This window comes from Aphelocoma coerulescens, chromosome 19 (assembly GCF_041296385.1).
Source record: "Aphelocoma coerulescens isolate FSJ_1873_10779 chromosome 19, UR_Acoe_1.0, whole genome shotgun sequence".
Taxonomy (NCBI): Eukaryota; Metazoa; Chordata; class Aves; order Passeriformes; family Corvidae; genus Aphelocoma; species Aphelocoma coerulescens.
Window position 1 is genome coordinate 5,140,885 of NC_091032.1, and position 12,987 is coordinate 5,153,871.

General features: G+C 61.1%; 2 protein-coding genes across 6 annotated transcripts in view; one reads left to right on the forward strand and one right to left on the reverse strand.

The window, feature by feature from the left end:
- Positions 1–96: 96 nt before the first annotated feature.
- On the forward strand, positions 97–7,717 carry TMEM120A (transmembrane protein 120A). The gene is made up of 12 exons (XM_069033584.1): positions 97–223; positions 2,235–2,353; positions 2,782–2,898; positions 3,353–3,412; positions 4,082–4,177; positions 4,432–4,521; positions 4,877–4,942; positions 5,085–5,146; positions 5,358–5,450; positions 6,076–6,140; positions 6,754–6,822; positions 6,905–7,717. The coding sequence occupies exons 1-12, from the start codon at positions 149–151 to the stop codon at positions 7,016–7,018; spliced, it is 1,026 nt and encodes a 341-aa protein (XP_068889685.1). The 5' UTR covers positions 97–148; the 3' UTR covers positions 7,019–7,717.
- Positions 7,718–8,388: 671 nt separating this feature from the next.
- Positions 8,389–12,987, reverse strand: part of POR (cytochrome p450 oxidoreductase) — a 28,552-nt gene continuing 23,953 nt past the window's right edge. For all 5 annotated transcript variants that reach the window (XM_069033580.1, XM_069033579.1, XM_069033578.1 and 2 more), the window contains 7 exons: positions 12,793–12,911; positions 11,543–11,724; positions 11,268–11,417; positions 10,493–10,760; positions 9,865–10,010; positions 9,590–9,675; positions 8,389–9,365 (listed from right to left, as the gene is read on the reverse strand). In XM_069033580.1, coding sequence (XP_068889681.1) covers positions 9,221–9,365; positions 9,590–9,675; positions 9,865–10,010; positions 10,493–10,760; positions 11,268–11,417; positions 11,543–11,724; positions 12,793–12,911 — 1,096 coding nt within the window. In that variant the 3' untranslated portion in view covers positions 8,389–9,220. The remainder of the gene's footprint in view (positions 9,366–9,589; positions 9,676–9,864; positions 10,011–10,492; positions 10,761–11,267; positions 11,418–11,542; positions 11,725–12,792; positions 12,912–12,987) is intronic.

Consider the following 12,987-nt stretch of genomic DNA (forward strand, 5'->3'; position numbering starts at 1 on the left):
TTACGGCAATTGGGCGTTTTCGGGCTCCGATGGAGGGGGAAGCAGGGAATAGAGCGGCCCCGCCCCGGGGCGTGTCCGGAAGGGGGCGGGCCCAGCGCCGCCGGTCGCCGCGGGCCGGGCCGGGCCGGTCGCCGCCGCCATCGCCGCCATGGCCTGGGGCGCCTCGCTCGCCGAGTGCCTGCGCGAGTGGGAGGAGCTGCAGGACGGCTACCAGCGCATCCAGGTACCACCGGGCCCGGGACACCCCCGGGCAGGGGCCGAGGGAGCGCTCCGGCCGAGCGGGGCACGCCGGGGTTAGCGGCAGCGGGGTGGGGGATCCCCCGCGGGTGTCCCGCAGCATCCCCAGCGGGTACCGCGGGCAGCCGGGCTCTCCCCTCTGGAGTCCGGGTGCTTTCCCCCCCCCCACCCCGTGTCCCAGCCCTCGGGTACGAGCCTTGTGCCTTGGGGCGAAGCGTTTCGGAGCAGGGCAGGGGTGCCAGGCTGTGCCAGGGCTCGGGGCTCGCTAAGAGCGGGTGCCCCGGTCTGATGCCCCAGCCCGCCGTGGACGTGGCGTGGAGACCTCAGATCTCCCGGTTTTCGAGCGGGGAGCGGCACTGCCTGGCGTGGCACGGCCGGACTGGGTGCGCAGATGCCGTTTCACTCCTTATCGCTCCTCTCAGCCCGGCTCCGGGCAGCCCGGAGCCGGCCAGCCCCGCAGGGAAAGCGGCCAGCGGAGCCCAGGTCTCCCGGAGTCCAGGCACGCTTCGGGCAGGCACCTTGTCCCCACTGCCATGCCCTGTCACCGCCGGGGCTGGCCGGGAGCTCCGTGCCAGGAAGGTGACTGGTATCAGAGGTGCTTCCATCTGCTTTGTGTAATCCCCAGGGCGCTGCCTGCCGGGGAAGGAGTGGGCAGGGTTCAGCTCATACAGGGTCACCCAAGGGAAAGGTTGGCCAACCATCTCCTGCTGCCGCTCAGGTCACTCGGCTGCAGCTGCACCCGTTCCCTTTCCCCCTCCTTCCCCCTCGGGAGCGGGGCGAAGCGGATGTTGTTGCGGACACGTCGCTGCTGTGCCCAGATCTGGGGCAAGGGAGGCTTTGAGAAACCTCCTCTTGCTCCATAAGGGTTGCGTGGATGTCTCGGGTCGCCCACTTCGAGCCCTGCGTGCAGCCACGCAGCGCCGGCCCTTCCCTTTGGAAACCTCTCCCGGGATGGCTCCTGACCCAGGCTGTCTCCGAGCGTGGAGCGCCGATGCTGGCACGGCTGAAGGACTTGTCACAAAAGCCACTTGCTCACAGTTAACTCCAGAGCCAGAAGGAGGTGGCTCTAGATGGCAGCGGGAAAGCTTGATGGTCAAGCAGGGAATGTCCTGGGATAAATCAGGGGCATAAATCACTGCTGTGGAGCTGGGACTATCTGGGATTCATTCCCTCCTTGCCGCTGCTTGTCACCAGAGGGGGAAGGTTTCCCTCCTCTGCTCTTGGTTTCACCTTTCTCCTTTGGGAACAACTTTAAGATCTGGTGATCGAGTGGTTGATAAGAGCTACAGAGGTTAAAACTTGTGTATGCCAAGGTCTAGTCCAAGGGTTGTTGTGAGCAGCATGTAGTTCCCTGCTGGAGGTGGTGTCCAGGCTGCTGTGGCCAAGGTGAGGCTGTTTTCCAGCTGACCTGGACAAGCAGCAGCATTGATCCAGCAGCTCTCCTCTTTCCTTACTAAATATAGTGGAGAAATGCATCCAGCCTTATCCAGGTGCGGTTGGGTTACGGGGCACTTGGCTGCAGCCCTGCTGGGAGCCCGTCCTCTTTGTCCAGCTCACTGACAGGCTCCTTCCAGCTTCCCAAGGGTGCTCAGGTAGAGCCCCAAGGCCACGAGCTGGGGCTGAGAGACCTGGAGGCACGAAGAGCTGCTTGTCCTGTCCCAGCACTCAGAGGCACTGCTCTTGCCACAGTTGTACCCTGGCCCAAACAGCATTTATTCCCAAATCTTTCCTATCTGCTGTGTGCAGTCATTGGTGTCCCAAACATGGGAACATCCTGTGGATAGCCTGCTTGGGATTGGGGATGGGCATCCCCATGGAAGCAGGGCTGGCTGCAGGCTGTCCCCAAACACACCTGGCCTTCTTCAGCCACCCCTCCTCTCCCCCAGCAGCTGCACAGGTGAAATGAAGGATGTTTTTTAACAGAAGCATCATAGAGGACCCAAGGACAGGGGTGTCTGGGCAGGCAGCTCTAATGCATGATGGTCTCTCCTTCCCAGGACAACCACAAGCTGTACAAGCAGAAACTCGAGGAGCTGACCAAGCTCCAGGATGGGATCTCCAGCTCCATCGCCCGGCAGAAGAAGCGGCTGAAGGAGCTGTCGCTCTCCCTCAAAAAGTGAGTCAGTGCTCTGTGACAGCACAGGAGGGGAGAGCAGCAAGGACGGGGCTGCTGAGCTCACCTCATGTCTCAAAGGCTGATCTTCCCCAGCCCCCCTTTCCTCTGCCCTGATTTGTGCCCCGTTTGCAGTTCAGAGCTTGCGAGGGCTTTGCAGGTACCATGAAGCGCTCCCCTCCTGCACAAAGCTCTCCCCATCCTTCCTGAGGGTGAGAGACCCACCTGGCCTCACCTTGCTCCCTTCTCTTGGGCAACACCCCAGCCTGACAGAGGAGCTCGCCCTGCAGATGGAGTTGTGGACTTGCCTCCCATCCACCCTCCCTGTCCTTGGGGTGTCCTTGCCCGAGCCAGTCACCTGTGGAGTGCCAGCACGTGCCGATCACATTACAGAGGCTCTCCTGATGCCAGTGCCTGTGTTGCCTCCCCAGATGCAAAGGCCAAGCGACTCCCGAGCAGGAAGCATCCATCCAAGAGACCCAGAACCTGATTAAAGAGAGGCAGAACGTGTTCTTTGAGATGGAGGCCTATCTGCCAAAGAAGAACGGGTGAGAGGCACCTCAGCTCCACGTGGGATACCACGGTCACCCTCCACATCCCCGTGGCTGTAACGCCGCAGGCACAGACCCCAGAGCTGTCACCCTGCTCCTGGCGGTGTCACAGCTGTGCTGCTCCACTTGGGCTCCCCAAGGATGCCTGGGCAGGAGCCAGCAGTGCTGCCCCTCACTCCTCTTCCTGCTCATGGCCTTCACCCCCCCTGGGGCAGTGGTTGTGCTTGAGGGGAAGCCCCAGTGAACACCCCAGTGCCTGTGGGAGGTGGGGTGTGTGCTCCCCCACCCATCCCCCTGCCCATGGGAGGGGATTCCAGAGGGTTTGTGCCTGGCAGCTCTGAGTGGAAACACCTGGGGGCTCATTCCTGGCTCATCCCTGGCCCTGCTGATGGCACAAGAGGGGACAGCTCCACAGGCAGGTCCCCGTCCCAACGCTCTGCTCTCTCCCCAGGTTGTACCTGAGTCTGGTGCTCGGCAACGTGAACGTGACACTGCTCAGCAAACAGGCCAAGTACGGCCCCTCCTCGCTGCACCTCTGATTTTCCTGGCTTGGGATCCCTTTGGCACCAGGAACAACAGCTCCTCCTGGGCAGACACGGGGCTGGCTTGGCTCACCTGGTGTAGATTCCCTTCCCGAGCTGTTTTCTCCATCGTTTCCCAAGAATCAGCCAAATTCTGGGCTCCCCCTCACGTTGCTGCCACTGGGCTGGGATGGACCATTAGTGCTGACAAGTTAATAGGATCCTTCACCTAAGCTGTGTCCACGTTTCCACCCTGTTAGGGACTTCCAGGACAGACAGAAAGTGTAGTCCCCTCCTCTTCCCTTGGGGAAACACCAGAAGTTGGGTTGGGCCCGTGAGAGCCTTTCCCGTGGCAGAGGTGCCCAGCCAGGAGCCTGTGTCCCCTCTGTTCCCCAGTCCTCCCCCTGGAGACCTGTGCAGATCCCAGTCTGCCCAGCTTCCCCACCAGGGCCACCCACTGGGGTGCTCAAAGGTATCCCAGCTGTGTGGAAACGGCCTGGTGCTCTCTGGTCTCAGAAATGCCCCCAAGGCAAGGCTTTTCCCGAGTGTGTCCCAGAAGTTCCCAACAGAACATCGCTTCTCCCCAGCCAGGTGGGATGGGAGGACACAAACTTCCAGCAGCCCCCTTGCTCCAAGGCTGTCCTTGTGCTTCCCTGCAGGTTTGCATATAAAGATGAGTACGAGAAGTTCAAACTCTACCTCACCATCATCCTACTCATTGTCTCCTTCTCCTGTCGGTTCCTCCTCAACTCCAGGTGAGTCTGGCTTGGTGCTGGGCAGAGATGTCCTCCCAGAGCCCCCTTGTCCTTTTCTCCCATCCTGGAATGTCCAGAGCTGAACAGGAGATCCTGATAAAGCATCTGGACACTGCTCTGGAGGTGAGGTGGCCTTTGTGGCCATGGTGGGTGGTGAGGAGCAGGTCTCTGCCCTGGGGGGTGGGTGTCCCACGGGCTGTCACGGCGCCTGTGTCCCCAGCACGTGCCTTTACACCCTGCTCTGTGTGACCCAGGGTGACAGACGCCGTCTTTAACTTCCTCCTGGTGTGGTACTACTGCACCCTCACCATCCGCGAGAGCATCTTGATCAACAACGGCTCCAAGTGAGTCCCCTGGGCCCGGGGAGGGGCGTGCAGCGGGCTGGGCCTTCTCTGCAGGGCTGGGGGAGTTGGGACCTGTCACAGGGGAGCAGCTCCCTCCTACTCAGGGTGTGTGGCAAACCCTGCTGGGAGCTGCAGGAGGGGGCAGGAGGAACCTCCCGTGTGGAGGTGGTGCAGGAGGGTGGAGCTGGAAGGGCCCTGGTGCTGCCTGGCCCTGAGGCCCTGGGTCCTGCTCCATTTCCTAACCAGCCCTGGGAGCTGTGGGGTGGCTGCAGCTGGGCTGCTGCACTCTCCTGGGGTGCTTTTGGCTCTGGATTCATGCTCCAGACCTGACACCACTTCTGTATCCACCCTCCAGGATCAAAGGCTGGTGGGTTTTCCATCACTACATCTCCACTTTCCTCTCAGGTGTCATGCTGACGTGGTAAGTCTGTGTCCCCTGTCCCGTGGGGGGCTGCCTGGGCTATGGGCAGCTCTGGCCAAGGGGCCATAGGGGCTGTGGAACAGGCAGGGCTGGCTGTCCCCTCCCTGCCCCACGGTCCCCAGCCAGCACCTTCTCTCCACAGGCCAGATGGGCTCATGTACCAGATGTTCAGGAACCAGTTTCTCTCCTTCTCCATGTACCAGAGTAAGTGCTGCCACGTGTGTTGGGACAGGCACTGAGCCCCAGGTACTGAGCACCTGCAGAGCTCTGCAGCACGCAGAGACCCGGCTGCAGCTGCTCACAGCTCCCAGCTCACCTGGCGGTTCCCTTGGCCTCAGGTGGCCTTTGTGGGATGATGCTGAGGCTGAAGGTGATCCCTGGGCAGCTGCTGACAGCAGCCATGCTCTCCTTGCAGGCTTTGTGCAGTTCCTGCAGTATTACTACCAGAGCGGGTGCTTGTACCGGCTGCGAGCACTGGGGGAGAGGCACAACATGGATCTGACCGTGGGTAAGTGGGATGTCCCCTTGCTGGTGGTCTCAGGCTGCCAGCAGCCTCCTCCCAGCTCCAGGCCAGTGCTCAGCTCTCTGGGATCTGTGGGTTCCACTAAAGGAAACGGTGACACTTTGGTTTGAGGTCACTTTTATCAGTGGCAGGAACAGTAAAAGCTACAAGTCAAACCAAAGCTCCCTAAGCAGCATCTCCCACGGGGCAGCACCACCCCACAGGCTGACTGTCCCCCTCCTCCTGCTCTGCTGGCACCACCAGCCCAGAGCTGGCTCCCTCAGGATGTGAGGTGGCTGTGGATGTGGCTCTGGGCATCCAAGCTTTCCCCAGGAAGCTCCTTCAGACATGAGCCATCCTCCAACACCCCATGCACTGAGGGCTGCCACCTCCCCGGCCCCTGTGACACTGAGGGCCGGCTCACTGGAGCCCAGAGGCCTGTGTTGGATGAGGAGTCCCTGCCACTGTCCCCCCCACCAGTGCCCACAATGAGGCTGGAATGGCAGGAACGTCCCAGCCAGGCCCAGTGTGGGCACCGAGCCTCCCTTTCCTCCACCTCTGGAGGAGCTGGGCTCCATCCCCTCTCCACCAGCCCATCCCAGGTCCTCACAAAAACCTTCATCCTTTGCAGAGGGCTTCCAGTCCTGGATGTGGAGAGGCCTCACGTTCCTGCTTCCCTTCCTCTTCTTTGGGCAGGTGAGGCTGCACCTGTCCTTGCATGATGCCAGAGCCTCGGGTGGCACCGGGATGTGCCACATTCCAGCTGTGCTCGGTGGCCTGGACGTGGCACAGGCGCCACAGGCTGCCACAGCCCTGTGACACGGGATGGTGGGGCAGGGAAACGCTTCCAGCAAGTGCTGAGCCTTTCCCTCCCAGGCACCCACCACCTCCACAGCTGGGGAGATGAGACAGGGAGGAGCTGGGGTGGTTCTGCTGCGTGCTCAAGTGCAGAGGGGCTGAGCTGAGAACCCTTCCAAGGCCTTTCCAAAGCCCTTCTGAGCTCCAGCTTGGAGCTGCTGCTGCGAAGGATCAAGTCCTTCCTCAGCCAGATGGTTGAGGTCGATGGCCAAAGGCTGGTCTGAGGCTTCCTCATGGCCCTTGGGCTCCAGCTGGCCTGAAACAGGGGAGATGTTCCAGGGCTGGGGTCCTCTGGGAATGAGCCCCTCTGGCCCTGAGCCTGGGTGGGGTTTCACTGTCCTCACACAGGGTCAGTGTGGGGTTTACACTCAGAGGTAGCAGCTGGGTGAGCGTCAGCCTGGGATTGAGCCCCTGAAAGCAGCAAGGCCCCTGAATCCCCTCTCTCCTGCAGTTCTGGCAGCTCTACAACGCCATCACCCTCTTCCGCATGATCCAGCACCCCGAGTGCAAGGAGTGGCAGGTAAGGAGGCTCCTGGGAATGCCCTGGGAGGAGGTGGCCCCAGGCAGGTCCCTCCTGCTGACTCCTGCCTGTCCTCCCACAGGTCCTCATGTGCGGCCTCCCCTTCTTCATCCTCTTCCTGGGCAACTTCTTCACCACCCTCCGCGTCGTCCACCAGAAGATTCAGAACAAGAACAAGGACACGAAGGAGAATTGAAGTGGGGCAGTGTGGGGGCCTGGACTGTTTCTCCCCACTGGCTCCATCCCCTATCCCCATCTCCTTGATTCCGTCCGGACTCTGGTGTCTCATCCCATTCCTTCGAGGCCTGGGTGTGGGACAGAGCTTGGGGCCTGCTCCTGGACAGTCCATGTGCTCACCATGGGGCTGGATCCGTGCTGGAGTCACTCACCTGGAGTCAGTAGCACCCTGCACCTGCTGTCCTGGCTGCCTTCCACACCCAAAGAGCAGGATTGCTTGGGACAGCCACTCCCCTCCCTTGTACTGGGATGTTCTCTGGACACTGGTGCTCCCCACGCCACTGGGACAAGGCAGCATCCAGGCACTGCCTCATGTGGCTCCTGGGGTGCTCGAGGCTGCCCCTTTCCCCCCAGCCCTGCACCCAGGGCAGCCCCTGGCAGTTGAAGGCAGAGTTCCTGGGGCAGCCTTGTCATTCCCAGGGCACTGGGGCTGTGCACAGCCCTGGATTCCAGCTGTGCCCCAGTTCTTCCCTCGCCTCCAATCCGCAGGGAAGGGGCGGCTGGGGCATGGGAGGGGTGGGAGCAGCAGGAGCCTGGTCCAGGCCTCCTGCTGGAGCTGTGCAAGCAGCACCCCGGGCTGGCATGTCCTGAGGGTGCACATGTGAAAATAAAGGGAAGGAGCTGCCCCGGGGCACCGGGACAGTCTGGGAACAGCTTCCACACTCTGCGGCTTTGGTTCATCGGGAGGTGGGTCCTGGCACAACCTCCCTGGAAGGAAGGTGGAGGTGGGGGTCAATAGGACAAGAGGAGCCTCAAGTTCCACCAGGGGAGGTTTAGATCGGATATTAAGGAAAATGTCACATAAAAGGGTTGTCCAGCCCTGGCAGAGGCAGCTGTGGAGTCACCATCCCTGCAGGGATTTAAAAGCCACGTAGATGTGGCACTTGGGGACATGGTTGAGTGGTGGGTTTGGCAGTGCTGGGTTAAGGGTTGGACTCCATGATTTGGAGGGGTTTTCCAGCCTAAACGAACCCATGATTCTATGAAAAGTCATCTCCCTGTGCCCTTCCACCAGCCTGGGGTGCAGGTGGGGGCTCCGTCCTGTGGCACCCCAGCCTGCACAAGCTGTGGCCACCTAAGGAGCCCAGCAGGACCTGCAGGTGGGGAAGAGACACCCTGTACCAGCTGTACCAGCACTGGGAGCTCTGGAAGAACCAAAGCACAGGTCGGGCACAGCTGTATCCCAGTCCAGAGCCCCCCACTGCCATCCTCCCTCCCCTCCCAGAGCCCAGCACTCATGGGAGGGGCTGCCCCAGCTCAGTTATCATCCACTGCTCCTCCTGCCTCCCTCTTCCCTCTGGCTGAGCAGAGAGAAGGCAGGAAGCAAACTCCAGACACAGTATTTTTATTCCAAGGGCAAATGTATTTAAATAATTTACAATCATTGGAGAGCCTGAAAGTCTAGGTTTTTTGTTGGTGTCCCCCCCCCATGCTTAAATCACAAAGATGTTCAAAATAAAAACAGTATTTAAAAAATGACCGTACACGGCGTGAGGGAGGGGCTGGGCTCAGGGGAGCGAGCAGGGCCCGATGGAGACCCCGCCTCCCAAACCGGGCGTGTTCCCGAGGGAAAAGGAGCCACCCCCTTCCCGCTGCTGCTGGAGCGGGAATGGAGCGGGATGTGGTGGGGCCATGGGACAGCTCTGTGCCCAGAGCCAGCTGCCAGCCCCACACCCTACAGCCGGGCACACAGGGGTGGCAGGAAGGAGGCAAAGCCTCAAGCGCAGCCCGAGCACAGCCCCCGCGCCCCTCTGCTGTCCCTGCAGGCCAGGCTGGGCTCCAGCCCAACAGCCGTGTTCAGGGAAGGAGCCCGGAGCTCCCTGGCAGTGTGTCCATCCCTCCTGCCCCACAGCGGCTGTGTCCCTGATGTCCCTGGCCTCAAGGCAAACGCTGGTGCCACGGGGCGCACGCTGAGGTGCTGGTGGCACCCAGACAGCAGCCGGAGCTACCCCCCTGCCCCTCTCAACCTTTTCCACCCCCTGGCTCCACAGCCTGCCCCGAGGGGCTGCTGAGGCCCAGGAGGGGTTGGGAGCGACACCGGGGTAGCTGCGGGCTGGGGACGACACCGTCAGCCCCAGCAGCCGTGGGCGAGCAGGCACTTCCAGCTCCCCCGGCCCGCGCCTGGGGACCCGTTCTCTGCCCGGCCCCGCCAGCCCCGCTCTTAGCTCCACACATCCAGGGAGTAGCGGCCCTTTGTCATCAGTTTCTTTACATAGTCCACGGCCTGGGGCTGGCTCATGCTCCCGAACTCGGACACGATCTCGTAGAAGGCATTCTGCACGTCCCGGGCCATGTTCCGGGCGTCGCTGCAAACGGGGAGCGCGAGTGAGACACCACGGCAGAGCCACAGAGCCCTGGCACCTCCCCCCCTGCACGGGGCTGTGCTCACCCCAGCCCCCCACCCTCCTCTCAACCAGGACAGCGTAACCCTCCCAGGGCTTGCAAGGCACAGCTGGGGAAACTGAGTCACGCTCCTTTTCCTGAGAATAGGAACATTGTCCTCAAATCCCTGTTCGGCCTCCAGACCTACCCACACACATAGATATGAGCCATTCCCTCGTCAATCAGCTTCCAGACGTTTTCCTTGTTCTTCTTCAGTAAGTGCTGGACGTAAACCTGGCAGGAAACAAGGTGGGAGTGAGGAGAGAGGAGCAGAGCCCTCACACCACAGGCTGTGGAGAGGGAGGGAAGCCAAGGTTGTGCTCAGGGCTCTGGGAAACAGAGGAAGTGCTGGGTGCTCCCGCCTGCCACGGGATGGGATGGGATGGGCAGCAGGAAGAAGTGGCAGGGGGAACAGCGTGGTACCTTCTCAGCCTGGTCCCTGGAGAAGGCCACGTTGAGCTGGGTGAGGACTCCCTCCTTCTGGAAGCGGGCCAGCTCCTCCCGGTACAGGTAGTCCTCGTGCTCGTGGCGGCAGCCGTAGTACAGCACCGTCTCACCCACCTCTTTGCCTGCAGGGTCACACAGCCCCTGTCAGCTGGGCCCTGCCAGCCCCAGGCCCTGTCCCCTCCCCACCTCCCCCCTTGTCCTGCCACTCCCAGCAGCCCCCAGCCCTGTTGCTCTCCCCTCCCCTGGGCTCACAGAGCTGCATGATGGCTTCTGCTTATAAGGGGAAGCTCCAGACCGATTCCCAGAAGTGGCCACAGGCTTTAGAATTGAGTCTGAGTGACTTGACTGTGGTTATTCGGAGGTGTGGTGGTGGCAGATGTCACAGAACTGTCTCAGCTCTATCCACCCCCAAGCATCCTCCAAGGCCAAGAGAAGGACCAAGCATCCTCCTGTGGGCAAAACCACTCGGCTGCTGTTCACCCTGCCCCACTTCTCTGCTTTTGGCTGGGCCCACCAGCAACAGGAGCAGCAAAGCTGCACCTTGGAGGCACCCACTGAGTCCTGCAGCAGCTCCAGCCCCCCAGGGGAGCTCCTGGGCACTCACCTTGCTGCTTCAGCCAGGCCCGCTCCTGGATGAAGCCGATGAAGGGGGCGATGCCAGTGCCCGGCCCAATCATGATCACGGGCGTGCTGGGCTTGAAGGGCAGCCGGAACTGCGACTTTCGGACGTACATGGGCACCAGGGAGCTGCTCCCGTTCTGGTCAGGCACCTTGTTCTTGAGCCAGTTGGTGGCCACCCCTTTGTTCAGGCGGCCTGTCTTGGTCTCGTACTCCACCGTCACGGCACAGATGTGGATGGAGTTGGGATGAACCTGCAGGGAAGAGATGCTGGCACCAGGCAGAGAAGGAGCCCTGGCAACCCCACACTGCTTCCTTGTGCTCAGGAATGGGGAGAAGTTTATCCTAGCATTAACACTGGGACAGCTATTCCTCCCTGCATGCCCCTCAGGGGGCTTCTGTCTTGTCCTCAACTCATCACGGGGCCACTGAGCTTCCCTGGATATTGCCAACAACCTCAGGGCTTCAGGCACAAGGAGTGACTTTTGACCAGCCCCTAAAATGCCACCTTGCCAGGCAAACGGGCAAAGAGGAGCAGGGCTGCAGGGAATGTGATGGTACCAGAGCACAGCTGGTGCAGCGTGGGACTCTCCACAGACCCTGTGGAAGCTGGGATAACTCCATGCACGGGCATCACTAAACCTGCCCCTCTCACAGCAAATGTCACCAGGAGAAGCTCGCCGTGCCCACACCCCAGCTGAGGGGAGCTGCAGCTGAAGCGGTCCCTCCACAGCCACATTCCCTGCTGGAAGCACACCCACCTTGGAGGAGGAGGCAATGGAGTAGTAGCGGGCCTGCAGGCGGGGCAGGAGCTCGCACAGGTGGTCGATGGGGGGGCGCAGGGAGGGCATGTCCTGCAGGATGGCCAGGATGTTCCTGCGGGCCTCCACCACCCAGCTGAGGTACAGCGCCTGCGGGCAAACAGGGCATGACAACCTCCCCACACGGCTGGCAAACACCCCCTCGGCTCTCTGGGTGCCTTTTGGGGATCCCCCAGCGCCCAGCTCAGCCTGGCTGGGGAGGGCAGTGCTCCCACCTTGCCCTCGGCAGCGGACGAGGCCATTTTGCGGAGGCGCTCCTGCTCGCTGGCGTCCGTGGCGTACTGGGCCAGCTCGTACAGGACGTTGGTGCGGGGAGGGTTGGTGATGTCCAGGTAGTAAGTCAGGGCTGTCCGGTACGACGTGGGGCAAGGGAAGGGATGCTTCTTGTTGGATTCCTCTGGGGAAGTGGGAGAGAAAGAAAAATTTAAAATCATCCACCTCACGCTGTTATGTTAAGAGGTTTTGTGCCGGCTGCGACAGAGCAAAGCGGGCTTCAGGGAAGAGAGAGCAGCCTGTGGGTCAGAGCCCCAGCTCCACACTGAATCACCTCCCTCCCCAGGCAGCTGCATCTCCCAGTAGACCATTTTGTGTTTCACAAATGCTGCCTGACAGAGTTCAGCAGCAAAAAATATGCCCTGTGTTCCTCAATGGGCTCCGTGCCCCGAGATGTCCATGCACAGCCCAGCAAACCCCCAGGCTAAGCAGGGGCTGCCCTCCATGGCTAATTTGGCCTCAGGCACTTACACCTCCATCAGATCTGGCCTCAAAAGTGTCCTTAGGCTCTGTCAGCCACGTACAGCTGTGCCAGCAGTCAAGGCTGGAGCCATTCTGCTCAGCCTTGAGAGGTCCGTAAGGGACAGGAACGACAGCGTGAGGCTGCACAGCACAGGACACTGCACAGGGGGCCATAGGCTCCAGCAGTGCATTAAATCCACTTCCTCTCTAGAAACCCAGAGCTCTCTCAAGCTTCTGGGCCAGCTCATCTGATGCCTCAGGTTGGGCTGTGCTGCTCCAGGAGTGCGATGGGCAGCAGCTGCCATCTCCCTCCTGCCAGAGGCTGGGTCTGCTGGGAATGCTGCCCAGGAAGAGCTCTTTGGATCAGCACAAGTGCTCCCTCCTGGCAGTTCAGCCCCCAAGCCTGTGCCTCCTCCCAGCACTGAACAAGAACATCTCACTCAGGGCTCTGAGGAGCTCTGGGGCTGCTGAAGGATGCTCTGGTGGGCTGATGCTCCGTAATTAGGAGTGTGCTGTTACATAATTTGTTGTTGAATGGGCTCACTAAGCACATTTCACAACTGACCCACTTCAGCTGCTCCCAGCAAGCAGGCTCTGATCCCCTGCTAAAACAGCACAGCAGTGAGAGTGGCCACAGGACATCTGGAGGTGCCCCATGGGATCTGAGGGTGAAGGACAGAGGCCACAGCTGAAGGAGAACTGCTGACCCTCAGGGGTCATCCATACTCACCGTCCAAGTTGTTTAGGGACATGACAGTGTCCAGATCTGTGCCCAGGATCTCACCAATCTGGCTCACCAGGGAGGAGTCGTTGGCTGGGTACACGGCCACGTGGTCCCCGGACTCGTACCTGGCAGAGAGCAGGAGAGCACGTGCAACACCTGCACCACTTCTTGACCACCCCCAGCAGCTCAGCCAGAAGACAA

What these genes read in the sequence shown, in the direction of transcription:
- TMEM120A (XM_069033584.1), top strand. Translation starts at nt 149, where the DNA reads ATGGCCTGGGGCGCCTCGCTCGCCGAGTGCCTGCGCGAGTGGGAGGAG. An exon ending in TATCTGCCAAAGAAGAACGG is followed by an intron (nt 2,899 to 3,352) that starts GTGAGAGGCACC and finishes CTCTCTCCCCAG; the next exon opens with GTTGTACCTGAGTCTGGTGC. An exon ending in TCAGGTGTCATGCTGACGTG is followed by an intron (nt 4,943 to 5,084) that starts GTAAGTCTGTGT and finishes TTCTCTCCACAG; the next exon opens with GCCAGATGGGCTCATGTACC.